The sequence below is a fragment of the Vidua chalybeata genome, chromosome 12 (genome assembly GCF_026979565.1).
Source record: "Vidua chalybeata isolate OUT-0048 chromosome 12, bVidCha1 merged haplotype, whole genome shotgun sequence".
Classification (NCBI taxonomy): Eukaryota; Metazoa; Chordata; class Aves; order Passeriformes; family Viduidae; genus Vidua; species Vidua chalybeata.
The window spans coordinates 14,928,697-14,956,155 of record NC_071541.1 but is presented as its reverse complement, the minus strand read 5'-3'; the positions used below and the strand labels follow the sequence as shown (position 1 = coordinate 14,956,155).

The 27,459-nt window shown below is 51.1% G+C and overlaps 1 protein-coding gene and 2 long non-coding RNA genes across 4 annotated transcripts; all 3 read right to left on the bottom strand.

The window, feature by feature from the left end:
• Positions 1-2,021: 2,021 nt before the first annotated feature.
• Positions 2,022-10,197, bottom strand: DUSP7 (dual specificity phosphatase 7). The gene is made up of 3 exons (XM_053954011.1): positions 9,619-10,197; positions 6,902-7,330; positions 2,022-4,417 (listed from the first exon to the last, which is right to left on the bottom strand). The coding sequence occupies exons 1-3, from the start codon at positions 10,028-10,030 to the stop codon at positions 4,110-4,112; spliced, it is 1,149 nt and encodes a 382-aa protein (XP_053809986.1). The 5' UTR covers positions 10,031-10,197; the 3' UTR covers positions 2,022-4,109.
• A 2,189-nt stretch (positions 10,198-12,386) lies between these two features.
• On the bottom strand, positions 12,387-14,503 carry LOC128794390 (uncharacterized). The gene is made up of 2 exons (XR_008433076.1): positions 14,242-14,503; positions 12,387-12,648 (listed from the first exon to the last, which is right to left on the bottom strand). It is a non-coding gene; the product is annotated as an uncharacterized LOC128794390 (long non-coding RNA).
• A 3,452-nt stretch (positions 14,504-17,955) lies between these two features.
• On the bottom strand, positions 17,956-24,340 carry LOC128794389 (uncharacterized). Of its 2 annotated transcripts, XR_008433075.1 has the most exons (4): positions 24,005-24,340; positions 22,770-23,063; positions 21,917-22,084; positions 17,956-19,558 (listed from the first exon to the last, which is right to left on the bottom strand). It is a non-coding gene; the product is annotated as an uncharacterized LOC128794389 (long non-coding RNA). The 2 variants fall into 2 exon arrangements; XR_008433074.1 differs by having other exon boundaries at positions 21,917-23,063.
• Between the last annotated feature and the right edge of the window lie 3,119 nt (positions 24,341-27,459).

The following is a 27,459-nucleotide window of genomic DNA, read 5'->3' as shown; positions in this document are numbered from 1 at the left end:
GGGAGAAACTTTTTGAAAGCACCTGGGACCTGTGGTCCCCCTAACTGTTCAAATGAGTTAAGATAAAGTCATCCATGGGGAAAAAAAACCAGAATATAAATTCCCACTCATATCACCTGAGGGCTTGTGGCATCATGTGGGAAAACCCAGGGACAGGAGATCTTTCTGCCCAGACAGGAGATTACTGGGTTTTGGAGAGTAGAACACCACAGAGCATCTTACAAACAGCTCATCTGGAATTAATGGGTTAACCGAGGAGCTTCTCCCTGCTGCGTGTGGGAAGCTCTATCTCCTTGCCAAATTCCACTGCTCTGAACATAAGCAGCTTTCTCACTCAGCCTGTGCTCCTACGCTCAGCTAGTGCTCGTGCCTGCCTCTGCAAGGGAGTGTAGACAGACCCCACGCTCTCTTTTTCCTCTGTAACTATTTCTCCAGCACTGCCCTTTGCCTGATGTCAGTTCTCTTCTCCTCATTGAATTACAGGACATCAGGTCTCCAAGGAAACCCCTCCGAGATTTGTAAAACACTGATGGGCTGAAGACCAGCCAGGCTGGCTGCTCCTTGCTGCTGAGGCCAGGCAGCTTGGAAAAAGCTCCTGTGTGTCCTGTTTGCAAGTGGCAGGATGATTTTCAGACAAGTAATCTCCTTTGTTTGGCAACACGGTTTCTGAGTGCCACAGTGCCCGGGCACTCACAGCATGACCCAGGATCAGGGATCAGGTCCCCAGGAGCTGCCTGGTGGCTCCCTGCACACCAGCTCTTCATCCAAGGCTACAGCAAACAGCAGCTGTGCTGCTGCAGACAGCCACAACTCAGCCACCACATAAATGTGCTTACAATGCTAACTGCGAATATCCTGCTCCACACCTTAGCAGAAAAACCTGAGAGGAAATTAGATGGAAGCAAATACAGCCACACACCCGACAAGCTGTTCTGCGCTCCTTCAGTGCACAGCCAGCCTCCAGCACAGTTTCCTATCTTCCTCATGAGCTACTCTACCACGTAATTACAGGGGGAAACCTAAAGGTCTTGTTTCCCCTGCAAACCAGGTAGATTTTTGTTTGTTTAGCTACAAACAGGCCTCCAAATCAATATATAGATTCCCATCATGGAGTCCAGGAGTAAACAAACTCATACACACACTTGCTTGGCTCCTGCTTCAACCTCTACCTCCCCTCTGCATCCCCTAGCCTGAGCTGCTTCTGGAATAAAACTACCTGTCTTTCGTGCTCAGACCCTAGGATTAGAACAAGATGACACATAAATTACGCTGAGGGACTGCACATTTGAATAGTCATTCAATTTCTTGTCATTCTGGTTAAAACAAGGATTGCTGGGGGGAACCCACTCCTGCCCAGCTACAGGCAGAGTCACAGGGAGCCACAGCTCCCTTAGATAGGCTGCACTCAGATGTTTAGAGCCACATTTCACCCTAAAGCATCCTCATCAGCCCCTCCAGATTTCCCACGAACCATGCAGGGAGCACAGGGGGACACAGCACAGCCCAAGGGTAACACACACAGCACCCCCTTCCCCTGGGATGCAGGAGGGGGCTCCAGCTCTCCCAGAGCCCCAGGATAACCCATCAGGTAGGTGCCCACAAGCCCCTGACTTCTTGCTTTCCTACCAAAATAAAGTCTGCTAACACAACAGTTGTGGGCAAGGCCTTGCAATGCCTTTGTAGGCCACACTTAAACAGCGAACAAAAGTGTCTTTAGTTTATCTATTTATTTTTGGCACAGAGGAATGGCTGGGGTCAGAGCCAGTCCCATTCTCAAGCTGTTCTTTGTTCTCCAGTTTATCCAATACCCCCTTATCCCTCTCCTCGCCTGCCCACCTCCCCCTCTCCATTTTACCACAGGTCTTAAAAATTAAGCTGTGCATGAAACCAAACACCACACTTGAACACAGCCCAGCAAATGCTCTCCACGGTCACAGAAGGATCCTAATCGACCATAAAAAATGGATAAGAGCAGCATGCCCTTATATGGGCAGAGGCTAGACAAGGATCTGACACAAACATCATTTTTAAAGAAAAAATAATATTTATTTGCAATATAAACAAAGTCCCAATATTGGATCAGTATATATAGGGTCACTAATTTTCCTTCATAACTCAGAAAGCAGAACCATTCCTCACTAACAAGCTCTCATTTGTACTAATCAGAAGACGCATCTTATTTTTTTCCTTTAAAGAATAAAGACCACTAACAGCACAGGAAGCCTTTACAAACCAGCTTAGCTGTAATGCAATAGAGATGCACTGTCAAAAAATCCCTGAAAAAATAAATTCCTCCATGAGGTAAGATGCAATTAGGATATTCTCAATTTTCTCACTCACAACCGTACGCCCATTCTCCCTTCCAATGACCCACAATCCCAACATTGTGGCAAACAAAACCCAACAAACAAACAAAAAACAACCAGAAAACAAGAAACAGAAGCTCATTCCAACATTCTGATAACATCTTTAACAAAAAGAACAGTTTCAGGATGTGACAGCGTCAAACATTCCTCCAGATGGAGATTTTTTTTATTATTTTTTATTTTTCTTGAAAAAAGTACAAAAAAATGAATATTTAGAAAAAAAATCCGTGGCTTTTTTTTTTTTTTTTCACTTACATGAGAGTTAAAGTGGACAGGGAGGGGGGAGAAAGGAGGGACTACATTGCAGCCAATAAAGAAATCTCCAAATCCGTTCTGCCCTCCTCCCAGAAATTATTACCACTTCCTCCCCTCCCAGCTTGGTAAAAGGAGTTTGCCAAACACTAGCCAGAAATACATACAAGTCTTCTCAGAATAGAAGGCACGGCATAAAGTTATTCGAAAGAGGAAGAAAAAAAAAATCAGAACCTCTGTTGAAAGCTCCAATCATCTCAGAATTTGCCAGTTAATATATATATTCATATATATATATATATATATAAAAAATTCTCTGTTACAATGCTCTCCTCATCATTTCCACACCTCTTCACTCCCCTCACACGCTCCGTGTGTGACGATCGAGTCCTGTCCTGCCACACAATCCTCGCTCTGCTCCAGGCGCTCGCTGCATTCCCCCTCCACCCCGCACACGTGGGAAAGAATCCAGTGTGCTCAAGAAACGCCAGCACTGCAACTACCTTCTGGACTCGGGAAGCTGGAATGGTTTCGGGCCAGCTGGATGACGTTAAATCAGTCAACAGGCAGCAGAGAATGAAGCCGGGCTCAGACATGCTTCTACCAACTCTGGAGGCTACGAGAGTTTTACCTCTGGCAATAGCAAACAGTGTTTTTGGCAGGGGTGGCATTAAAAAAAAGCTTGCGGCTTAGTCACCTTGGCTGAATCAGTGCAGAGTTTGTGATTGTGAGTGCAGGAGTGGTGAAGGGGTTGCGTTTAAGCCCAACTGGCCTTCACACATAACAAAGCTTCCTACCAGATGCTAACAACAACAGCAGCAGCATGTATCTCTCTCTGGAGTACCCAGTAATATGCCAGGACATACCAAGGCTTCACAAAGTGTGCAAAATGCATTTGGTCAATATAAACATTTGATTAAAAAAAATAATAAATGATCAAACAAGAAACAGAATAAAATACTGGTTTTGCAACCTGGTCTGTACAAACAGTCAAGAACTTACATATCTAAAAAGAGTTTGAACCCAAAGCTCGAGTAAGATCTACCTTTTCTTATTTTTTTTCTTAAATCAAAAAAAGTAAACTTGGGTTTTAAAACAGTCTTGGCCCAACACCTTTTGTTCAAGGTTTCCAAGTGCATAAATCTCCTCATTTTCCACAGCAAGCTAACCCCCGGTAGCTCTTGACACGTGTGCGTGTTCTGACAGTCTCAATGGACCCAGGAAAGCGGTTATTGCCGGTGACAGCTGCGTCTGAAACGCTGTAACATCGCCCCTGTTAAATAACCCCCTGTAAAAACACTACCTCTTCAAACCACTTGGATCAGGATACTTAGTGAGCGGCATTAGCCTTCCTAAAGCAGCGATCAGGCACCTCTGCCCAGAGAAGCTACTCATCTCAGAGCTGCCTGGCTAGACAGGTATTTTCCTAAGAGTTGAAATACTCAAGAGAAGCGATTCGATGCTCGAGTTCCCGACCAGGCAGCGTCCTCTTCATGTGGACTCCAGAGTGTTCAGCTGGAACAGGTTGTGGTTGGTGGGGGTGGTGAAGTAGAGCTGTTCACTGGGCGAGCGGTTGTCACAGGGGCTGTTGAGTCCCAGAGTCCTCTCAAAGTCCAGGAGTTGGCCCATGAAGTTAAAGTTTGGGGAAATGTTGGATTTTTTCCTTTTCACAAAGTCATAGGCATCGTTCAGGGACAAGTTGAGTTTTTGCATCAAGTAGGCGACAGTGACTGTTACGGACCGGCTGATGCCAGCGAGGCAGTGAACAAGGATCCCACACTTCTTGGAACGGGCCTCATCTGAAACAAGACAAGGGGAAGGGGGGAGTCTATTATTCTGCACCAAAAACACGTGGCTTTGGAGCAGGGCCAGGTGGCAGCTGCAAGCTCCCAGCACCACAACGACTGCCAGAACTGGATCCCCTGCCCATAGTGACACCATCCCATGTCCCTTGGACACCCACATCTCTCCCCACAGGGCTCCTGAGACATTCCTGCTGCATGGCAAAGCTGCACACCCCCAGCTAGGCCAAGCATCTCATGTGCTTGAAAAGTATCAGTCAAGTCTAGCAACACATCTCTTGCCTCTTGAGTTACTCCGCTACTCAAGAGAGCTGGAGTAACCCACAGGAGGCAGATGGAGCTGGAGACAACTGCTCCAGGGAGATGCTGGTGGTTGGGTACAGCACACCCACCTCAATTCCAACTAAACCAGAGATGGCTGTGCACTCAGGGCAAGGCTGCAGCCCAGCACTACATAAGCTGTTCTCCTCTGCTGTCCCTGTCCTCCCTCCACTAGAAAGTTACATGAATGCAGCCAATGCCAATTTAAGTGGAGTCTGGAGTGCAGGAACTTCCCTTATTGTGAAACTGTTCTTTAGGATCAACAGAAATGCACTTCACCACAAACAAACGCTTGTGTTGGAGGAGGCTCTCAGGATGAATGGTAGCGGGAAGCAGGAATGCAGGCTGGACCAAAAAATGGCGAGAGAACAGCAGTGAAATTTCCCCTCCCTTGCCACCAACTGAAAAGCACACACACACTCATTGTCTCTTGCACAGCCGGAACAGCGTGATCCCTTTATGAATTGACATCTCCGTGCTGAAAGAGGGACACGCCACTGAGAGCACTGAATGCACGCAAGTACCCAGCGCTGCTTTTACTCCTGGGCAGCCCTATTTGAAGTCAGTCATTTGACTGAGAGCTTGGCAGGGAGTAAAAAAGTGGCAGGAGAAAGAGGATCCTCAGGCAAAGCCAGAGGTAAGAGACACTCTGGCACTGTAAGTGCAGGGAAGGGCAAAGAAGAAGGAGGCAAAACAAAAATCCAGACCCAAGCCACAACAGGTTTTCTGCCCAGCCTCCAAAATCAGGCAAGAATTTCCAGTAGGGTGGGCAATCACCGCCCAGTGTACCCAGCCCTCCCCTCCAGGCTCTCCTGTTCAACATTTTTCCAGACATTTTTGCCTTTCATCTGACCTGCACAGCATTTCTTGGTGTTTGGTTTTAGAGTGAGGTAATCCTCCATTTCCTGTCATTAACTGGAAAGCACAAGCTCGGTGTTCACAGAGACACGGGCTGACTGGAGCAGACAGATCCCAAATGCCACATGTCAGCAGGGACACTGTACCTCATCCCTGACGTTTAACACCCTGCTCATGCAGGAAGTGCAGATGGGACATCAGACAGGTCCCTGTTGCTACACTGAAGCAGCAGCTTCTGACCACAGCTATGTTACTGGAGGGCAGAAGCTGGGGACAAAGGAGAGTGTGTGGGAACCAGGGTTTCTGACAGATGAAGAGCAGCCAAAGATCCACCACTGCTCTGCTCTATTTCAGGCCTTACAGCATAGCAAGCACAAGCTATGGGGTCCGAAATGGGCTGCACAGGCTTCAGTCTGCAGGCAAAGGTCCCCCTCTCCTTTACCTGTACAGATGTTTGTAATCAGACATGAAGCCATGGGGCTTTTAATAGTTAATGGTGATATTACTGCCTGTGCCATTCACTCCCATAAAACAGAGCTGATTAGGCTAATGACTATCATGAGCAAACAGCACAGGTCAGCCTGGAGGTGTACAGCCCTGTTCAGTCCAACATACACTTCCCACAGAATAAGAAGCAATTCTCAAAGTCAAGGCTGGCCTGAGAGAAGAGATCTTCCTTCCTGAACCCCACTACCACCAGCCAAAACTGTCGTAGGGGCTGTCTACAGAGCAGTTTTTCCATCCAAACTCTGCAGTATAATTATAATCACTAACTCATTGTGTTGACACTTACCTTAGGAAAAGTATCCATACAAGGAGTTAGCTATGCTAGGATGACTTACAGCAGAATCTCAACTAGACTAGCAAATCCCCTTGGGAAAAGAAAACACACTGTCCCTGATTTTAACCACATTTGGGGCTAAGGAATTGCTGGCACCAGTCACACTAAAGCAGCTCCCATCCCCAAGCAGAGCAGGCAAAGGAGCTCCCCACTGCCTGGGTTCAGCCATTTCACAGCAGTGCAAATCCCCACACAAGGGTGAGAGGCAGTGGGGCCAGTCCAACCACTTGCAGGTAGCTCAGCTGAGGTGCTGCAAGAGGGCTGAATTTTGGAAGGGGAGGCCTCCCTGAACACAGCCAGGGTGATAAGCACCAGATGTGCCACCTCACAGCGTGACACTCACTGCTAAGCTGATGCTGTGCCCCAGAGAGGTGAGGCTGCAGACAGCAGCAGCCCTGGGAAGCGGCACACCACATTCCCAAGCGGTGAGTATGAAAAGAGATGTTCTGCCAACTACCTACCAATGAAAGCAATGGCCTCGGGAAAGAACTGCGAGAGGTTCTGGCTCCAGTGATCTGAGATGGGGATCTGCTTGTACTTGAACTCTCCATCATGCTCAAACATGTTTGGCAGGTTAGGAGTCACATTCAGGATGTATTTAATGCCATATTTGCCCAGGACGTCCAAGTTGGTCGAATCTTTGGCACAGCCCAGGTACAGGTAAGGTAGGATCTGGACTGGAAAGGCGGGCTGATTGTTCGGGATGGGGCTCCCGTCCGACTCAGTGGCACTGCTGGGTTCCCTGTCGGATTCGCCATCCGAGCAGTCGGAACTTATCCGCAGCCCTCCCAGGCCAAGGACTGATGCTGGGGGAGAGTTGCTGGGTGAGGAGCTGTCAAGGTTTGTCTCGCAGTGCTCAGAATATTCAGTCTGAAACTTGTTAAAGCCACCTGGGAAGGGGGAAAGGAGAGATGGAAGGGGAGAGGCAGAGAGAAAAAAAAAAAAGTTTTATTCTTTAGAATGGGAAATCCTTCTACCCATGAACATATGTTACTCAGAAAGCCTTTACCAGCAAGAGGTTGGTATCCCTTCAACTTCACAGCAAGAAAAGCATTTCCCTGCTCCCTTATCTTCCCTGGGCAAACTGATACTGAGCAAACGTGTCGCAGGAGACCAAGGAGTGGTTCTTACAAAGTTCAATATTGCTTGTGAAAAACAGGCCCAAATCTCAACCACAAAATAAAGAAACATCCACAAATAAAATCAATGCCAAGACACAATCTCGCCTTGTTCGCTTCTCAAAAATAAGGGTCTGGGGCAGTTTAGGCAAGAGCTATTATGCCACTTAGGGAGAAAAGTATCCATGTCTGAAAAGATAGATCAGGGACAACCACCACATACTCACCCCCAGGCACTAAAACCCAACGAAATTATTCACCTCCAAGCAGGAAAAAAGACCCTAAGTTTTGCTACAGGGTGATCCTCACAATTATTTTATCACTACAAAATAGGTTTTGCGACAGAGCAGTGTGACAGGTTTGTTCTTCACCCAAACCACAGCAGGAGTGCAGAGGGACGGGACCCTTCACGTCTGCCCCTAAGAATTTTTCTCCGGCTCTTCAGCTCAGCTACTTGGGAAGGAAGGCAGAGGCAGGGAAGCAAAAACCCCACCGATCTACCTCCTTTCCAGGCGGTATTAAAGCGGAGCTCAGCCATCGGGATCTGACACTGACAAATGGTTTAATTAGAAAGGGCTCCTGGAAACTTCGTTAGTGGGTTCGGCGGTTGTGGCGGGGTCACTGAGCAGGACAGACAGCTCCTGCCACATCCATTCATGAAAAAGGCTCGTCCTCGCCCTCCTCCTCCCCCCGCGCCGCCAGACAGCGCCGAGGAGCCATTTTGGAATTTTAATTAGAAACATTTCCCACCAAGGCTCCCGGAAAAAGGCAGAGAAAGGGGCTCAGCTCCTCCCCTGCCCATGGGGGAGAGTTTAGGAGTAACTTCAAAACCGCTCCTTCCTGCTAGTGATGAGGACGACGCGGAGAGGAGCGGGAATGCAAAGCGAGCGAGCAACGGAGCCCATGGGGAAACCCCAAACCGGGATGGGATGATGGGATGGGAGACTCGCCCACGGGCAGGGATCGGAGGGTCGAGGGAGGAATGGTATCAACCCCTGTGCTGGGGTTGTTTTGGAACATGTTTTGGAAGGAGGTGTGTGCGGGCTGCGCAGCCCCGAGGGCTGGACCCCAAATACCTGACTGTCTCCCTGCGGCTCCACCCCTCCACCAGGGGCTTCCCCGGCTCCCCAAAAAGAGTCTATCAAGGAACAGCCGTGTTTTTTAAAGAGCCGCAAGTGGCAACTTTCTTGACCACTCTCCCCCACACAGGCTCCCCCGCTCTCCTGTTATTCCTGCCTCAAAGCCGCCACCCAGCGACCGGACTGGGAGCACGGGAAGGGTCCCAGCAGCGCAGCTGTGGGCTCTGCTCAGCCCGCTGCGATCTTTTAAAACGGCCAAAAAATTCCCAAACAAACCGAAGCTCCCAAAGCACCCCCAACCCTGGCGGAGGGGCGTGTGCGGGGTTCGGCTCCCCTGCAGCGCAGCTCCCCGCTCCCCATCGCCCTGTCCCGGGGGAGCAGCCGGGCTGCCCTCTCCCAGACCGGTGGCGCTGCCTAGCAAAGGAGGAGGAAAACCCAAACGATGGCTTTTTGGTTATGTAGGGAGGTAAAATAAATGAAAAGAAAAGCTCTCTTGCCCCCAGAATCCGGCCATTCCTTCCGGAGGGCTGGAGAGGAGCCTGGCGCCGGCGCGGAGAAGCCCCGAAAGGCTCTCCCCGGGGAGCGGAGCCGAGGGGCGCCCGGCGCTGCCCAGACGGGATCGGCTTGGGACGGGGCAGCGCTGGAAGGGCCGCGCCGGCGGCGAGGCTGGGGGGCTCCTCCCGCCGCTAGCGGGGAGGCGACGCAGGAAGAAGCGGGGCGCTCCCGGCCGCTTCCAGCCTGCGACCATTTTGTGCGGGGGATTAAAGCGGGATGCAGAGGAGGGGAAAATTACGTAGAGAAAAATAAAAATAAATCGGGCAGAACAGATAAGGGAAGGAGGCAAAAGGAGTCAGCCACCTCCGTCCGACCAGGGGATGGGCACCCTAGGGATGCGGCGGCCGGCCAGGGGCTGCGCAGGGAGACACGGACAAGGGCTGCGGGAGCGGGACGGGGCTAGAGGGAGGGCGACGGGCACCTCACCTTTCAGGTAATAGGCTTTGCAGCCGTCATCGCGCAGCTTCTGGAGCAGGAGCCCCAGCACGGAGGTGGCGGCACCGCTGTCCTGCCAGTCGGCGGTGGCCTCGTCGTAGAGCAGCACGGTGTCGGCCTTGCAGCGCTTAACGAAGCGCTCCTTATCCTCGTGGTTGGGGATGATGGAGCGGATGGGCAAGTTGCCCTTCTTGAGTCGGCGCAGCATGAGCCCGGGGATGGCCAGGTTGATGGCCGTCTCGATGTGCGAGCTCTCGAAGAGCTCGTGGGGGCGGCAGTCGAGCAGCAGCAGCGAGCGGCCGCCGCCCGACTCCAGCTCCTCCTGCAGCCACTCCGCGCTCTTGCACGGCATCGCCGCAGCCATGGGCGCCCGCGGGGAGCTCCCCCAGACCTGCGTTTTCATGGGGCTCGGCAGCGGCGGCCGCCAGCGCCCGGCCCGCCGGCCACCCACGCGGCGTCCGGACGCGGCCCCGCTCCGCTGGGTCGGTCTTGCGCTGCGCCGGACGCGGCTCCGCTCAGCACGGCCGTGGGTGCGCGGTGTCTGCGGCCCGGAGCGCGGCGGCCCCCGCTCTGCCCTACGCGCTGCGCCCCATGCCGGCGGCCTCAATTAAAGCGGCGCTCGGCCCGCGGCCCGGCGAGTCATGCCTCGGGGGGCGGGGCGGCGGCGCCTCGGCCCCGCCCGCCGCGGCACCGCGCGCACGCCGGCCCCGCCCCCCGCGGGCCCCGCCCCCCCGCGCCCCCACAGCCAATGAGGCGCGGCGGAGGGAGCGGGGCAGCCCAATATGGGCAGGGGCGGGGCCGCGGCGGGGGCTGAGCGCGGGAAGGGCCGCGGGAGCGGCGGGGGGCGCCGGGCACGGCCGGGATCGGCTCGGATCGGCTCGGATAGGCACGGCCGGGATCGGCACGGATCGGCTCGGCACGGATCGGCTCGGATAGGCACGGATCGGATCGGCACGGATCGGCTCGGATAGGCACGGATCGGATCGGCTCGGATCGGATCGGCTCGGATAGGCACGGATCGGATCGGCACAGATCGGATCGGCAGGCCGGCGCTGACCCCGGGCCCTCCGCCCGAGCGCGGGCTACGGCTCAATAAAAAGGTCGGACAGTGAAGTGACCCAGCCCAGGGGCCGGCGGGTGTGCAGGCCCGCGTGGGTTCTGAGTGGGTCGTGCCCAGCCCTGTTTGGTCTTTGACAGGAACTCACAGTTCCAAAATAAAATTGACTGAGACTCATTAAGCCTCCGCATTGCCTTTCGCTCTCAGACTGAGCTACAACTTAGATGTTTTTATCCGTGCATCCTTGTTTATTTTTAGAGTGTCTTCCCTGTTGGTATCCACTACTATAAATACAAACCTTTTGTGCTGCAACACTAACATTTCAAGACAGGAATGTAACCGGAGGCACCCTTGGGTTTCCTTCCATCTTTTACATTCCTTCTCATGTGAATCAGTCCTCTGATACCAGAAGTTTTCCGTGCCTCACACAAACTGTTCCTGTTACAAAATAGATTTGATCTTTCTCTTTTTAATGAGCAGGATGACATTAAAAATGTGGTTCTGTATGAGCCATTTCTACTGCAGTCTATTTTCACCATGCAGGCAGTCAAACATTGGTGGATTGCTCAGAGAGGTTGTGCAATCTCCATGCTCGATAGATTTCAAGATCCAACTCAATGCATCCCCAGGTAACCTGGCCTGCCCCCAGGGCTTACCCAGCTTCCACCCAGAGGTTTGACTGGAGCTCTGCTCTGGTCTCTTCTCGCCTGGGTTATCCTACAAGCCCTTGCTCTCCAAATTCTTGTAAGCATGTGTGGGAACCATTTCTTCTCCCCGGTCTGGGGAGATAAGCTATTCCAATTTTTTTTGTCTCTAACTTTTCATCTCTTTAGCATCTTAATATCAACTTTGTCAGCACACACTGTTTGAAGGGAAGAAGCAGGTCTGTTTCACCAAAAGATTCCCAGGCTCAGCAACCTGACTAGGTCTCCTCAAGTTTTTTTCCCAGCTGGCTGAATTTCAGCCAGAACTGGGCTGTACCTTGTGTAACAGGAAAAATATTGCTCTTGAAACACTCCCACACACGCAAACAAACACGTGCACACACAGAGTCTTAGTTGTAATGTTGTTGAGAACTGTGCTGTTCAAATGGCATTGTCTCTAGGCAGAACTTCAAATTGATTTGTATCTGAAGACGCTTTTCTTCTGGTCAAAATCTGCTTTTCTCAAAGCCGAGATCTACTACTGAAGCCATTTCAGAGCCACGGTCTCCTCAGTGGTCTTTTATAGACCCTTAACACATGAAACGTACCAAGAGGGCTGTATTCCTGTGCCTTTAGTACAAAGGCAGCACTTGGATGTGCAGGGGTCCCTGCTTCCTTTTAGTCTAATTCCTAACGCTGGATCCTAATGAAAATGCCTGCTTAAGGAAGCATTTGAGTGCATGCTTAACTTTGAGCACAGCAAACATCTCATTGCAAAACACTCTGTGATTTCAGCGGGACCGTGCTCTGAACCATTCATGGATTTCATTGGCATCAGCAAAATAAATGTCTTGTTCTACATCGCTTTTTTTGTGACTCAAGTGTGCCCAAGAAAGCGGAACAGCAGAAGCTGTCCACTTCCCCTTGCCCAGTTTATTTTTACCACTGGTTGCTGTGGGAAGCTATTGTGATTCAGTGTGGCAGTAGGAAGTTCCTAACGATGCTCTTTGCAGCAGAGGATGTTGAGGTTCTTATGCAAGCCACAGGCACAGTGAAAATAGCTGACCTTTCAGAATGTTTATCGAGGCACCTTCAATTCACAAGGGGAAGAGCAGCAAAGAACTAAAATCTGGGTCTAAAGTCCCCGTTGTGCTGAAAACAGCCCAGAAATCTTACAGGGATCCTTTTTTGGTGGTGCGAGGAAGGCAGGTGTAGCCGCCAGCCTGTGGTCCTGTGAAACCAGAAGAGAAATGTTTCACCTCCATTCTGCGGTCGCATCAGCAACCACATAAGTTTCGGGACAGGCTCCAGACGCGTCACCTGCGGAGACAAGTGCAGATTTCACTCTGAGAAGGGCCAAAGCAAAATGAGGTCACTTAACAGAAAGGTGACATCCTCTGCCTGCCCAGCCAGGACCTGAGGGACTTTGGAAGAGGTTCCCCTCGCTTCTGGCTGCTCCGGGCTCCCCGGGGTAGGGGTCGCGCTGCTGAGCGCCCGCGGCAGCGGGCGGGGCGGGCGGGCGGCGGCAGCGCTCGGGGCCGGCCCGTCGCCGTGCTGCCCTCTGGAGTCAGACGCTCCAAAGTGCGCCTCAGCCGAAGGCACCGTCCTGCCGCCCTCCGGGGACTGACACCCTGGGGGGTTTCTCCCGTCAGAGGGTACATCCCTGCTCTGCAGAGAGCTGTGGGCATTCCCCGAAATCCCCTCCCATGGAGAGGGCATCTCGACCCCGCAGGGTTTCCTGAGACATGGCTTGCAGGCTGGGGCCAGGACACGGTGTGCCAGCACCTCCTTCAGCCCAGCGCGGCTGGCAGGGGCTCAGGGATGTTGGTGGTGTTTGTCTCCCCATGCACAAGGCTTTGCTGACAGGCAGAAGATCAACACACGTCCAGAAATGGGCAGCTTCCAGCTCAGGGCCCAAAAGCCCCAAGTGCTTGTGACAAGGACTGCACGAAGTGATAACCACTGTACATGTGGATTCATAAAATCATAGAATATCCTGAGTTGGAAGGGACCCACAAGGATCATTGAGCCCAGCTTCTAGTTCTGCCCAGGACCATCCCAAGAGTCCCACCACGTGCCTGAGAGCATTGTCCAAGCCCTTCTTGAACTCCAGCAGGTTTGGTGCCGTGACCACTGCCCTGGGGAGCCCAGGGATTGCCATCATCCCCATACCATAATACCAGACCTGACCCCAGGTTTCTAATACAGGTTGTGTGCATTTTTCTGGCTGTTTTTCTGCAGTGGAAAGGCTCTCTCCTCCAACAATCCTTCTGCTTGATGCCCAGTGCAGTAGTGACCAGGCAACTTCCTCTAGCCCACAGCCCCATCTTGCTGGCTTGGCTTCAGAGTGCTTTTGTCTTCATCTGTCCCCATCTCCCATGATGCTGGTGCAGATGCCAGCTCAGGTTCCTCATTTCCATCACCACCACCTCTCTTTTCCCAGATTCTCTGACTGCAGAGCCCACAGGTTATTTTGATGTTTTAGAAACAAAGACCATGAGTCATGGCAGAATACAAGGTAAGTGCATCATTAGCAGATGTCTGCCCAAAACCCATGCCAGGCCCTGGCAGCCCCTGCAGAGGCATCGCTCCCAAAGGATGTGACAGATCCTACTTTGAGCCAAGGGGGGAGGCAAGATGTGAGTAAAGGGCAGAAGGTGTCACACCCCAAGGGGATGCATGGTACTACCTACAGCTTAGGTGAGGCAGGGACTCCTAAGGATTTACAGAGTAAAGTAAATTAGAAGCCGGTCAGAAGTTAATATATATTTTCTTCTTTAAAATGAACCTCTGAAAAGCTTTTTTTTTTGTAACATGCACTTTCTCCACAACACTTCACCCCCAAAGGATTTTCCTTCCAGCCTCTCCCCCAACAAACCTGGGCTGTAGCAGCTAAACCTTCATAGAACTTACCTTCTCACTGCTCATCAGCTGTTTGCTACATCTAATAAGAGGTGTTAGGTATGATTGGTGGCCCAGATACCAATCCAAAAAGCTATTAAATTCCTACTAGAAGAGGTCAAGGAGTCTTCACCTGGCTCAGGTGCCTGTGATCAAATATTCATCAGTACCAAGGCAGGAAGCACTTTCCTGGCAGCTTAATGCTGGACTGGCAGCTCCAAGCTGTGTTTTGTGAGCAAGGTTTCATCTGGGAATTTGCTCAGGTAACCTGGGCCCCCAGGCCAGCTTCTGGTTTGCTCTGTGACGTTGAGTAAATCCACAGTTTTGTGTACTTCTCGTCTGTAGAACGGGGCTGATACCTCCCATCACCTTTGCAAGCGTTTGGGTGCTAAGGAACCAGGCAGGTGGGCTGGTGTGATGTTAACATCCTCTTGCAATGCTGAATTTCTAGGACTGAATCACTTTTTTCTATCTCTAAAAAAAATTATTAAAAAAGACTTTTTATTTAACTTCAGCTTCCCTTCCTAATTATTTAATGGAGTAGGAGTTATTTTGTCAGGAGAGGGCACTTGTTGATGGTTTACCCCATGTTTCATTAATGCATGGAAGAGGTTAACTCCTGGTAGTTATGGTAGCAGATGCATGGTTTTAACAGGGAAAAAAAAATCCTCAATTTTACTTTCTACTCTTGCACTAATTTGTGACTATTTTTATCAATGTTAGCACTGAGCCAGGGTAAAAATACTCCCTAGAAAGTTTAGAATTTACATTTGTCTTCATATATATTCAGCAGAAATCCAGCTCCCCAGCCTCCGCACTGCCTAATCTGGACTCATTAACTTCACCCGCCCCCGAGAAAAATGTCAGATGACTTTGGCCTGGCGAAGCCTTTCACCCACAAACACTCAGCAGGGGGGTCCAAGTCTCCTGTCTGCAGCAAACAATCCCCATGGAGCATCAGCTCTGGCACTGCAGGCATCCAACTCAGCCATGGGAACAGATTCACCCTTCCTAACACAGCCCTGCCTCGGGGCAAAGTCTCCGATGTTGGGCTCAATCCCACGGGGATGCTGAGCCCTGGAAGCATCTTCCACATGGCAAGGCAGATGGATGGAGGCTGGGAAGAAGCACCACAAGGAGAAACCTTTGTGGAGCATCTCATGAAACTCAAAGCAGCCACAAGCACGTGGAACTGGCATTGCCAGGTCCTGGGATAGTGCCATTTTTCTTCTATTAGATGGACATAACATTTGGCTCTCCAAGATGCCCTTTTGCTGCACAGCTGGAGACTTTCACATCAATGTGTCAATGAACTCTGCTCCGAAGACAACAAAATTGTTCTCTGGCAGGTTCCTGCAGAAGAAGCAAACCATCCCCTCCTGTGCAGAAGTCAGAAGGCACGTGCAGTGTCTGAGCAGCCTGGAGCATTACCATCTCACAGGGGGCACAGCAGCCCAGAGGGGCTGAGGCTGGAGATCCCTCTGAGGAGTGTCCAGTCCAGCTCCTGTCTCACAGCAGCATCTCTTAGGGCAAGTATTGCACCTACTATTGGGTATCCCAGTATCTCCAAGGATGGAGATTCCACACCTTCGCCGGGCAAGCTGGTGCAGTATTTCACCATCCTCACAGTGGAAAAGAGAATTAACACGTCCTGTGCTTCAGTTTGTTCCTGTTGCCCTCACTTTTCCTGGCCACACCCAGGAAAAGCCTGGGTCCAGGTTCAGGGTTTGAGGAACCCCCTGAATTTTTATGGAAATGGGTGTGTTTTCTGTGAAACCCAGGAGAGAAAGGGGGCTCATGTTTAAGCAGGAGCCAAGAGCCCAGAGGCTCCACCAGCAAGGGAGGGCAGCTCCAATCTAATTAAACTGAGAAAACATCCTTAAGCAACACCATTTAGCTTCTTCCCTGCTTCACTTCCTGGGCTCCAGGCTCCTTCCAGAGGAAGAACTGGAGAATATTTAAGATTATTTATCCTTTTAGCAGTGAGTTTTAAATGAGGAGGTCTGGAAGCTAAGTGTCACCATCCTTAGAAAATCCTCCCCTGCAGAGGACCGGAGGAGGGGAAAGCTCCAGTGGTCCCTTTGGCATGAGACCCTCCAGAGTCTGTCACTACAATGATGGAGTAGGACAGGATATTTATGGGACTTAAGAAGCCAATAACATCTACCCTCAAGCCTGGCTCAGGCATGTGTTGGACACAGCCTGCACAGCCTGGAGTTGAATACAGACCTCCATATCCCATTTATTCCTCCTTCTGTATGCCAGAAAACCCCTTCCTCCTTAGAAAAGAGTGAAGCAAGAGAGAAATGGCCCAAGACATGGAGTGCAGGACCTGTTGGTGCTGTCTGAGCTCCAGCCCTTGGCTCTGCTGGGCTCCATTCCCTCCCTGGCTCTGCAGATCCAGCACCTCGCCTGCCCCGTGCACACGTCAGTTCCTCAGCAGCTTCTCCAGACAGCCGGGCTGTTTTCAAGAAGCAATTTCCTGCAGAGGAAGATTTTTTTCCAAGGAGCCTAACTGGGGAACTTCCTTGTGCAGGCTTTTCATGGGAAACCACTGTGAAAGCAGCTTCACCACCCACCAGGAAGGGCTGTCACTGAGCAGGCTGCACCCCGCTCTGTGTCCCCAACCCAGCTTCCCAATACATGCCCAGGGGGTGAGTTTTGTGACCCTCACTCCTCTCCCCAAGCTGCTGCTGGGATGCTGACTTGTGGCAGGGAAGGGGACAGATGGTGAAGATCTGGACTGGGTGCAGGCAGTGCAGAGCTTCCCAGGGAAGGTTCTGCATGGCCTGTCTCTCTGGTGGGAGAAGGTGTGGGAGAAGCTGAGAGGAGACATAAGACTTCACCATACTTTGACCCTCCAGCCTTTGCAGTTTCCCTCTTCACTGTGCTGCTGGGTCTGATTTCAAGCAGGGCCACCAACTACCAGGACAGGCTTCTCCCCGGAGAGCTGGGTGGTCACTGCTCCTCAGCCTGGTTCTGGGAGGCGCCTGGGTTTTTTTCTGGGTGCTCCTCTGAAATGCAAACTCTGCCAGGGCTTCTCTCACTGCTGCAAGAGTGGGGCATCCAGCTCAGCTCTGCTGTGGTGGAGCCAGGGCAGTCCCAGTGCTTTGGCAGCGCTGCCTGGGATTGACATCTGTGCCCTCTGAGAGCACAGAGGCAGCCTCAGCACCGTGGCAGTGCCCACTGATAGCCCTGGCTACCAGTGAAACCCCAAATGCACCAGCTAAACCCTCAGCCAACACAGACACTGGGGCAGCAAGTTGCACTGTGCTGCTGCTTCTCACCATGGGTGGTGTTAAAGTCAATTATCGTTCATATCCTTTTATTCCAACGACCTGTGGAGGTCTCCCAGCCCGTGCATGTTCCCTACAATGCTGCTTTTCGTTCAAGCAGTTGCTCTGGCTTGAGTGTATTGTGTGGCTATACCACCTGTGCTGTGGCAGCACTGCTCTCCCATGGAGAAGTTCTGCTGGACATCTGTTAAGATGCTCTAGTTCCAGAGGTTTTTTCCTTGCGTCAAATTCTCTGGTTTTGCAACCCCACACTACAGTTAAAATAAAACTAAACAACACCCAAGAATCCATTTCTGTGAAGCATTTCAGGAGCAAGGGGCTGGTTCCTCTTTCGGAGCATCAAAAAACAATTTCTATTTTCCTCACAGTGTTAGCAATGTTCAGCTGAGCCCTGCTCCTTTTTCCCCCAAAAAAGTTTAGTTTCCAGGAAACAGGACTTTATTTTGAACACAAAACATCTCTTCGGCCAGCCTGACACTCTTGGGTACATTCACAACTTTTGAATACACATATATGACCTACAAGAACATGACCCAGCACAGGGGGAACTAAACTAGGTCTCAGAGAAGAGTCCAGTCACTTCCTAACCCACCACTGGCTTAATTATGTGGCAGGTCCCTTCCTTCTGTGTCCTGCTTTCCAAGCCTTAAACTGGGGTTTAAGATCCTTCATGTAGGACTCTGCTGGACCTCAGAGCTGGCAAGAAGTATCTGAAACACTCACAAGGTCCAACTCAGTTTCTGCCAGTGGCAGCAGTGCTTGGTCAAAAAGGATGAATCAAAACCTCCTTCCTCCTTCTCCCTTGGCCTGCTGGCAATGCTCTTCTTAATCCAGCCCATGATGTTGCTGATTGTGAGAAAGCACCACTGGCTCATGGTCAGTTTGTTATCCACCAGGACCTCCCAGGTCTTTACCTACAAAGTTGTTTTCCAGCCATCTGGTCCCCAGTTTGTACTGGTGAGTGGGGTCATTCCTCCTTGGGGGCAGGAGTTCCTAAGTCCCTTTGTTGGACTTCATAAAGCTCCTCTTTGCACACTGAGGTCCTTGTGAGTGGCACCCTGGAATGTGAAAAGCCAGGGGAGCAGGGAGAGCTCACAGCATTTCAAAGCTCAAGTGGTGGATCTTGGAGAAAAGGATGGAATTGGAGACACACATTGCTTCCCCTTCTGACCACTGCCCACAACAGAGGGGGGCACCAGCCTCGGGACACCCAGGGCACGAGGAAGGGGGATCCTGCCAGCAGCTGGTGCCACCTCAGCACACACTGTGCCTGTGTTCCTTCACTCACCATCTGACAAGCAAGGAAGCAGTGCTCAGGGAAAGAGGTGACCAGGCAAATTCAAGCAAAGACATCCCAGGGAATGAGCCACTGGCTCTGAATAAGAAGCCAGACTCTGCTCTGGCGGGAGAAGGGCAGCAGGAAAGAGGAACGCTCCCAGGAGCCTGCAGGATGATTAAAAGGCTTTTACTTGGACCTTGCATTGGAGACCCCCATGCTGTGGCAGCAGAGGAGTGAGAGCAGAGCTCTGGGTGTGCCCACAGAGCAGCTCCTGCCCACAGGGACACGGCAGTGGGAGCTCAGCTCCTCAAGGAGGCTGCTCCCAGAGCAGGAGAAATCACCCACCTAACCCAGGCTTTTCTCAGGAAAGGTTTGGCTCTGGTGGTGATATTTCTCATGGGAAATGTTATTTCCTTGAAAACCTCGGCTATTCAGGTCAGCTAAAAGCTTTTAGCACAGTGGCACCAGACACACTGAGCTGGTTGAGTCAGAAGGTAATTTCCAATACATGTAAGGCAACTTCCGAGGACCAGAGTGCTTCATCACCATGTTTTCCTGGTGGCAGCTTCAGATGTTTTGCTTCTAAGAATCAGCCTTTTGTTTACTGTTTTAGCTTATTTCCTCATGGAAAGCCTTTCATTTACTCCTCAGCATTACCTGTAGCTTTTAATCCCAGCAGGTGAAGGAGGTGGAAGAGGAACAGCTCTTCAGCAGCAGGGCCAGTGTGCCAGAAATGGTACATTTTTTTTTTAAGCTGTTCATAAAGATAACAAGAGATGAAAAGGTTGTGTCAGGAGGGGGATCTTCTCTAGTTGGAAAGCATGAAATACAAGAGCACTGCTGTCTCTTTTGGTGGGGCCCTGGCATTTCTGCTTATCTTATTGCTCCAAGGGTTTGCCCTATGGAGCAGATGCCCCAGAAGGGCAGCCAAGGTGGACGGGTGGATGGGAGAGAAGCTGCCAAGGGACTCACACCCATTCTAGAGGGGCTGCAAGGCCTCAAAGAGAGAAGAAAACTTGGCTGGAAAAAAAAATCTCAGAGCCCAGACTTGTTGGGTGAAAGGTGTTGGAAATGCAAATCATTAATTTAAAGAACTGGGCCAGGAACCAGGGGTGCCAGGCTGAGCTGTTATCTGCTGCATCAGCTGCGAGCCTGGCTTGGGATTTCAAAATAAAATTAGACTTGCAGTATATGTCTTTAAATATTTAAATTACTTTCAGTAATTCATATGGTGACATTTAAACAAAGTACACCAAGCAAACGGCTCCCAGTGCTAAAAGGAAATGTTTGCAGGTAATAATATTTAATTTAAAAGGGAACAGCTGATATCAAGGCAGAATCTTAATGCTAAATTCAACCTACATTTCTCTCTCAACCAAGCACGGAAGAATAAATCCCCAGGCAAGCGAATGGTTAAAGATGTAGAGTGGTGTGATTGAAGTGCTGGTCCCAGACACCCCAAAGAGCTGTGAATTCTGTGGGTGCCTAAATATTTTCAGGATTGGGGCTGATGTAGTTTTGTGGGCTCCCAGAGGTGGGGACAAGCAGTTTCATGCTGCAAAGTGAGGACCATGGGGGCTTGGTGATGCCAACCCCTCCTGCCACACTCACTTGCCCTCCCACAGCCTTCCTGGGCCCTTTGCTGTGAGTCTGTTCCAGAAACTAAAGGGAAAATCCATCCTGGGTGCAAACAAGCAAAACTCAATGAAGTCAGCTCACACACAGGCAGCTTTGCCATGGTGCTGCTGGCCAATTTGGAGAGCTTAGCTGGGTCTGTTACATCAGTCACACTGGATTTCATAACATCAGACATTTCAATGAGGGTGACTCATTCTCTCTTGAAGGGTATTGTATGTGTGAGCAAAGATGATTAACTTTTGCTGAATGGTATGATTTCTGGGATGGGAACTGCTATTAATTAGGAGCGGATCTCAGATGTTCACAAACCCTGTTTTCATGGCCTACTTTGTATATTTTTCTCCATTCTACTTGCTTTTTTAGCTCAGGATAAATATTAAAGTGCTCTTCCCTGCTATCTGGCACTAAAGCAGCCAGATGTCCAGCAAAGGCATCTAACTTTCATAGTCAGGCATGGCCCAGGGCTCAGTTCCTGTGGCCAAGCTTCAGCTACTTGCCCTAAAAAGCTCAGTTTTCACATTAAAAGCAAACAAAACAAAATAAAAGGGAGCTTCCAGCCTGCACAAGTGCAGCAGATAAAGTATCAAGGGAGGTAAAATAAGCAGAAGTGGCTCAGAATGCATAATCCAAAGAGTTATCCTTTCTCATTCCCCCCCCCCCCCGTTTTATTTATTGAAAGAAAGTTGGGGGCTTATGCTAATCTCATGTTTGTGGCTGTTGAGGGTTGAGGTCTGGGAGTTAACACTGCCAAGGATCCTTAGGATAAAGAGTTTGCCAGGTTCAGGGAGAAAAATACCCTTTCAGCTGCACTGGCTACAAAGCAGGACAATTTACCAGGAGAAGGGTCAGGGTGTTCAGCGTCTTCAAGCACATCTGCAGCACCCAGCACTGTGGTCCTGCAGGAAGTGCCTGGAGAAATTAAGACCAGCCAGCTTGCAAAAGCCAAAGGAGAGAGGCATGGGATGGAGCTGTCCTTCCCCACCCCAGGCAGTGCTGGGGGATGCCAGGGAGCAGCCAGGCTGAAGCTGGGGACCCAACAGGTCAGTGTTTTAACAGCCAGGCTGTTCCGTGGCATCTTGCCACTACCTCATGATTCCCAGCATCTCCCCTGGGATGACAAGGTCCCCTCCCAGATCCAGCCTATCAGCTCCCTCTTGTCCTATCCCATGGCACTGGCAGCGAGCAACACAACATCCCACAGAGCCAGACATCCCACCCTGCTCCAGCTCCATTGCTGAGGGCAGTAAAACAGTCCTGGGAACAGACAAACTGTGGTCAGTCCCTCTGCCTGGGCAGCAGGGAGCTGCAGGAAGTGTCCTGTTCTTGGTTCCTGGTGAGACACCACTGTGAACGTCAACTCTGACTTCCCAAGAGGGAAGGGAAGGGTCACAGCTCAGCCTGGTATTCTACCAGCAAGGATGAGATTTATGTGCTTTGCCCAATACCCCATCCCCATGCCCCCTCCAGCACTTACAGCACTCCTCAAATGTCAGGCAGGCACTGTGGGCAGCAGTGAGGCAAACAAAGGTCACTGGATCTGTGCTTTTCCCTTTACATCAGCTGGGGCTGCTCGGAGCTCCTGGGTACAGGCTGGAGAGCTGGTCCTGCTCCACAGCAGGCAGTGATGAGGAGCATGAGCAAACTCAAGAGAAGCAATTGTTTGTAGTTAATTGAGACAAGAAGAGATGTTTTTTTAAAATTAAAACTCAGGGCTGGGCGTTTGAGCACAAATGGGGGGTGAGCAGTGAAACTTCCCTGTGGGTGGGCAGCCCTAACCTGTGGGTGTTTGGAAGCTTTTGAGGCAGTGACTTGCTCTCCTCTACCCCTCCTGCTTGTCACCAGGCAGGGGGCAGAGGGGTGACCTGCCCTGGCTCAGGCACTGCACCCAGGCTGGTGGCAGCACACCTGGAAGCAGCTGCTGCCCAAGCCTCCCTGTAACCACCACAGCTCCCAGGCTTGCTCGAGAGAAGCTGGGAGGTGTGGGAGCATTAGAAGGCTTCTCCTTCCAGAGTCAGCAGTGAGGAATGTGCATTCGAAACAGAGATAGGGCTGGTTTCACTTGTGCTGCACACCAATCCAACCATGGGGCTCTCTGAGATAAACCCCTAAATGTAGGGGTAGGAAAACCCCACAATTTGCCTAAATTTTGCACCCATAAAACGCCACTAGCAGATCAAAGTGTGGATGTATGATTAAGGCACAAGTCTGGGACGTGTGAGCCTCTGCCCAGGCGTGCAACGGAGGCTGAGCCACGCAACACCAAGGGTTTCCTTGGAGACTGACGCAGAAGGGGCTTCTCCTCCAGAAGCACTTTCTCCCTGCCTTACCAGGCAAAGGAACACCCTGAATCCCGTCCCCACCAGGAGAGCCAGCAGGGCTCCACTGCGGTGCTGGAGGAAGGGGCAGCGCTGAGAGCCTGGAGGGGGGTTTTCCTCACCTCCGAGCAGTTTTCCTGTTGCGCAACTCACTCGTGCTTCTAAAAATGTTTGCTGGAGCAACAGTCTCTAAGGCGATTTCCATAACAATGGGTGCAGAAGAACGATCCACGCTGCTGGAGTGATTTGCTCGCTCACATGCTTGCTGAGGACCGGGCACACCGCAATTCCAGCAGTGAGATGTTCCTGTCAATGAGAGAAAAAGAGTATTTGACTGAATTGCTCTCAGCAGCTGCTGGAAAGCTCCCCAGGGGCCCTGCTGTCCATCGCCCGGCCAAGGGGCACGGGCAGGGCTCTCTGCCCTGCCCCAGGGCATTGCCAGAGTCTGCAGGCACAAAAACACCCCCAGCAAAGGTACAAAACCCCAGAAAATGCTTCCGCAGCTTTGGCTGGCGTGTCAGCACTGCCCAGCGCAGGCACCCGCCCAGGGGCAGGGCCCGGCAGCGGCACTCTGACACCAGCCAAAGCTCGGCTTCACCCGAGGCCTCAGTCCTTACAGGGCCGCGAGTTACACAAAGCCCCCACGTGTTTCTCCTTTATATCACAATTCTGGGTGCTCAGCTCCAGCCTAAACCAACCAGGTTTTGCTCTTTCCCCACAGCTTTTCCAGCTGACCCGTTAAAATCAACACTCAGCCACTGCCTCCAGTTTGAATCGCTCACATCCTGCCATTACAGCTTTGTTTAAATCTGTGCAGAGCTCAACCTGTTGTCAGACAGACACTAATTGGTGTGTTTCTAATTATTTGTTTCCATCTTAAAACCTGTTTTTCAGCAGATTGCAGCTTTATTTTAATACATGCTTGGCTAGAGCTTGATATACTGGTTGCCAGTAACCTAGACACAAATGGGATTGCATTGCACAGGGGGAGTAGGGGAAGAAAAGAGACTGAGTTAAACTGAATTAAGAGCCTGTTCATAAAAATGAATTGAGCAAAATTGTGAAACAAGCAGCAGTGTTGCATTGCAAAAGATTGTTTCTGTATTCCTGTTTCTGCCTCTTCAAATAAGATGAACCTCTGCATTCACAAAAGGGCATTTGAAACATCTCCTTACACAAACACTTTGACCATGGTTTTTTATGTGATCAAAGCTCTAAAACTTAGAGTTAATCCTTTTTATACTCACATGGTTGGTGTTAAAAATTAGCTCATCAGTGGGTGACCAAACCAGGATCAATTTCCAACTGCTTTCCCAGGACATGAATGCAGACACTCAGGCACTGTCCTCAGCCCCTTCATTCAAGCAACACCAGTAGGCTTTTCCTCTTCCAGGAGCACCCCGGGCCCTTTGTATCTTGGTCACTTTCACACAAGTCTTCAGAGGGCAGGAGAAGTAGCTGAGGTGCTGCTCTAAGGCAGCTGACACTGCTGGCACACACCAGGCAGCACAACCAGTGCTCCAGGACCTGCCTTGCTCCATTCTCTCTCTGTAGCTCTTTCTCCTGTGCTGAGGATTTTGGGGTCTTTGATCTAAAATGCAATTAAAGAGACTGAGGCAATTAAACAAAAAGAAAGCCCTATGTTATTTGCTGGCAAATACTGACTTTTTAGTCAGTATTTGACTGAAGCTGCTTGCAAACTTTCTCACCTTTGGCTTCTCCTTTCCAGCTCCCTGCCTTTCCCTGGGTGCAGGAAAATGCAGCAAGAGCATCCCACAGACAAGAAAGCTTCAGTTCCCCAGCCCAGGGGTTGTGAGTTGCCCACCAGGACAGGCAGGAGCCACATGAGGAGTGGCAGTGTGCATCCAGCAGCACGTTGTGTCCCTGGCATAACCTGACCTCTGGTTGTCTCCACAGTCAGCCACAGAGGGAGACTGAAATCCTTGTGCAGCTCTTTCCAGCAGTGAACACACTCTAAGGACATTGATTTCTCTGCAGGCTTTTTGTCAGCAGACAAAGGGGCTCAATAAGCTGATGCAGCCAGTGGGGTGTGAAGAAGTACTTCCCAGGAGGAGCTAACTGCTAGAGGGAATTGGGTTTTCTGTTGCCAGCACAGTGGCCTGGGACTTTGGAGGAGACACCCAGGTTGAGGGCACAGCCCAGAGCACCTGGTCCATCTTGTCCCTGGTGGGCAGAGGCCCAGCTGAGAGGCTGAGAGTGAGCAACATCTCCAGAAGAACACCAGAGACCTCCTTCCTCCTGCAGGTCTTGGATTCTGTGGGATACATGGCCCAAAGCAGTCATTCCATCAGTGCCAAGCAGCATGGAGGTCACATGGGAGAAGGCCTTTGCCAGGCCAAATTTTGGGGGTGGCCTGTTGGTTTGGTCTTTGCAGAGGAGCATCTCATGCAGACACATCTGCCTGCACCCATAAACTGAGCCAGTGGGGATGGAGAGGGTCCATCACCTCCTCCTAGCCCTTCCTTATTTCCACACAAAGACATTTTTGGTGAGCTTCTACTCCTTTTTTTATACTAAAAAGGGAAGAAAAGAGGAAGATACGCACTTGATGTTAAGGAAATCTAACAGAGCGTGCAGCAATCCAACTGCTCAGACACATATGCCTCTTTCCTTCTGCTCCGTACCAGAGAGGCTGTGCCGTATTTAGATCTGGCTCCATCTCTCACAAACTTGACCAACTGTTCTTCCACAGTGTCATCTCTGCTTGTTTACTGAAATCTTCAATTCGGTAAGGGGAAAATAATAATAATAATAATAATAATAATAATAATAATAATTTTAAATGGTTTTCTTTTTCATTACAGGAAAAGCACTAAATGCCAAGAAAGGCAGATCATAACAGTGGTGGGTAAAGAGGTAGAAAGATCCCTTGGTGATTCATCATCTCCATCAGGGACCTCCAGTGTGAGGAGGCAGATGTGTTTCCTAGAAATTGCTGTGCTGTGGCCGGGCCAGCCCCACGCTGGCTGCCAGGGCAGCGGCCGGCCGAGTCATCGGCCCTGGGATGCTCCCACAAGTGTGTGCTCCCACAGGAGTGGCCCTGGGATGCTCCCACAAGTGTGTGCTCCCACAGGAGCGGCCCTGGGATGCTCCCACAAGTGTGTGCTCCCACAGGAGTGGCAGGTTCAGTGACCACACGTGAAGGCAGGCACAGAGCTGTGGCCACACTGGGGTTACCTGGGTGTGACTCCTCCAAGGAGCTGCCCCGTGCAGAGCACTGGGCATCTGCAAAGCAAAGGGGTAACAGCCTCCCTGAGGGAAAGGCTGAAAGTACACCTTTGTTACAAGTAGGACACATGGGAAAGAGCAGAGAGTGTTTCCTGACCTTCCTCATTGTGCCAAACCATGGCAAGTTCACTCCAAGTTCAGTCTTTGGGCCTCAGCATCGGGACAGGAGTCAGGCAGAGGTGCTGCATGCTTTCAGCCATGGTTGTGTCACACATGAGGCAGAGGTGAGCCCTTGTCCCCCCACACACAGTGAGGAGCCTTGGAGACTTCTCTCTGAACATCCACACCTCTGTCTGGCTTGCCTTTGATGTCAAGACACTGCTGTCTGCTGGAGGGCCTGGTGACAGCCTGTCCTGCAGCCTTGCAGGATGTGCAGGATAGCACCCCCACACCAGCCAAAGGCCTTGTATACAAAACTTGCTCACACTCGAGACAGATCTTAGGGAGTTAAGAGCATTTTCTTGGCTTTCTGTGCTGGTGGAAGAGCGACTTACAGCACAGCAGATGGATAAAATTCTAATTTGGGTTTCACATGATTTATATAAATAGGCTTAGACGAGGTTGCGCAGAGATGGCACAGTCATCTGCCAGCCCTGCTCTGTTTACCTCGAGACCCTCTCCTCCCCCTGTTAATGAGCACCCCAGCAGTGTCTGTGTGCTGGCAGTAACGAGTCACCTCAGCTGTGTCACCTCCTGCCAACGCCACGGCTCCGGGCTGTGCTCCCAGCGGGGCAAAGCAGCCTCCTGCCACCCCACCTGGCTGGGCACTGCTTGTCAAACCCAGAGACAAATTGTCAAGGAGCACACCAGAGTCAGAACTCCCATGGCTGGCTCAGGAGAGTGGGGCAGGGTATGGACCATGCTGCTTCCTACCCAGGTGAGTGGGAACGAGAACAGGGCTCTCCCAGCCCCCCCTCACTCACAGGACACCAAGTTCTGTTGGGACCTCTCCCCAAGGGTGGGTGGCTCAGATTCAAGGCACACCAGTGGCCCCACTGCCACCCTCATGAAAATGACACAGTAACTCCCCCTCCTCCCCACTAGTGTGTCACCAAGGAGCCTTCACCATATCCTGACAAAATCATCAAGCACGTCTTTGTTGGGTTCCTTATCTCTTCCTTATCTCCACTGCTCCTCTATCCCTCAAAGGGTCACATGAGCTGGTGCTGCTCCTAAGAAGAACTTGTGACAAACAGATGAAGAAGGTCTGGCTCCTGTGAGGCTCCAGCATGCATCTGCTGAACATCTCCATCACATGTGTATTGTCTCCTAGAAATCAAAGGTGACATGATCCCCACAGGAAAAAAGTAGAAAACTAAGCTGCTGGTTCCTTTATGTGGTCACCAGAAGCTGGATATGAGACAGTTGCATCTTCTCAGTGTCAGATACAGCTCAGGGGTCATTCATGCCTGGTGCATGGGCAGGGGCAGGGCTCTGCTTTTAGCACACATTG

Coding starts and splice junctions, on each gene's coding strand:
- DUSP7 (XM_053954011.1), bottom strand. CDS start 10,030: ATGAAAACGCAGGTCTGGGGGAGCTCCCCGCGGGCGCCCATGGCTGCG. Junction 7,331..9,618: donor CAAAGCCTATTACCTGAAAG/GTGAGGTGCCCG, acceptor CCCCCTTCCCAG/GTGGCTTTAACAAGTTTCAG. Junction 4,418..6,901: donor CGAGGCCATTGCTTTCATTG/GTAGGTAGTTGG, acceptor GTCTTGTTTCAG/ATGAGGCCCGTTCCAAGAAG.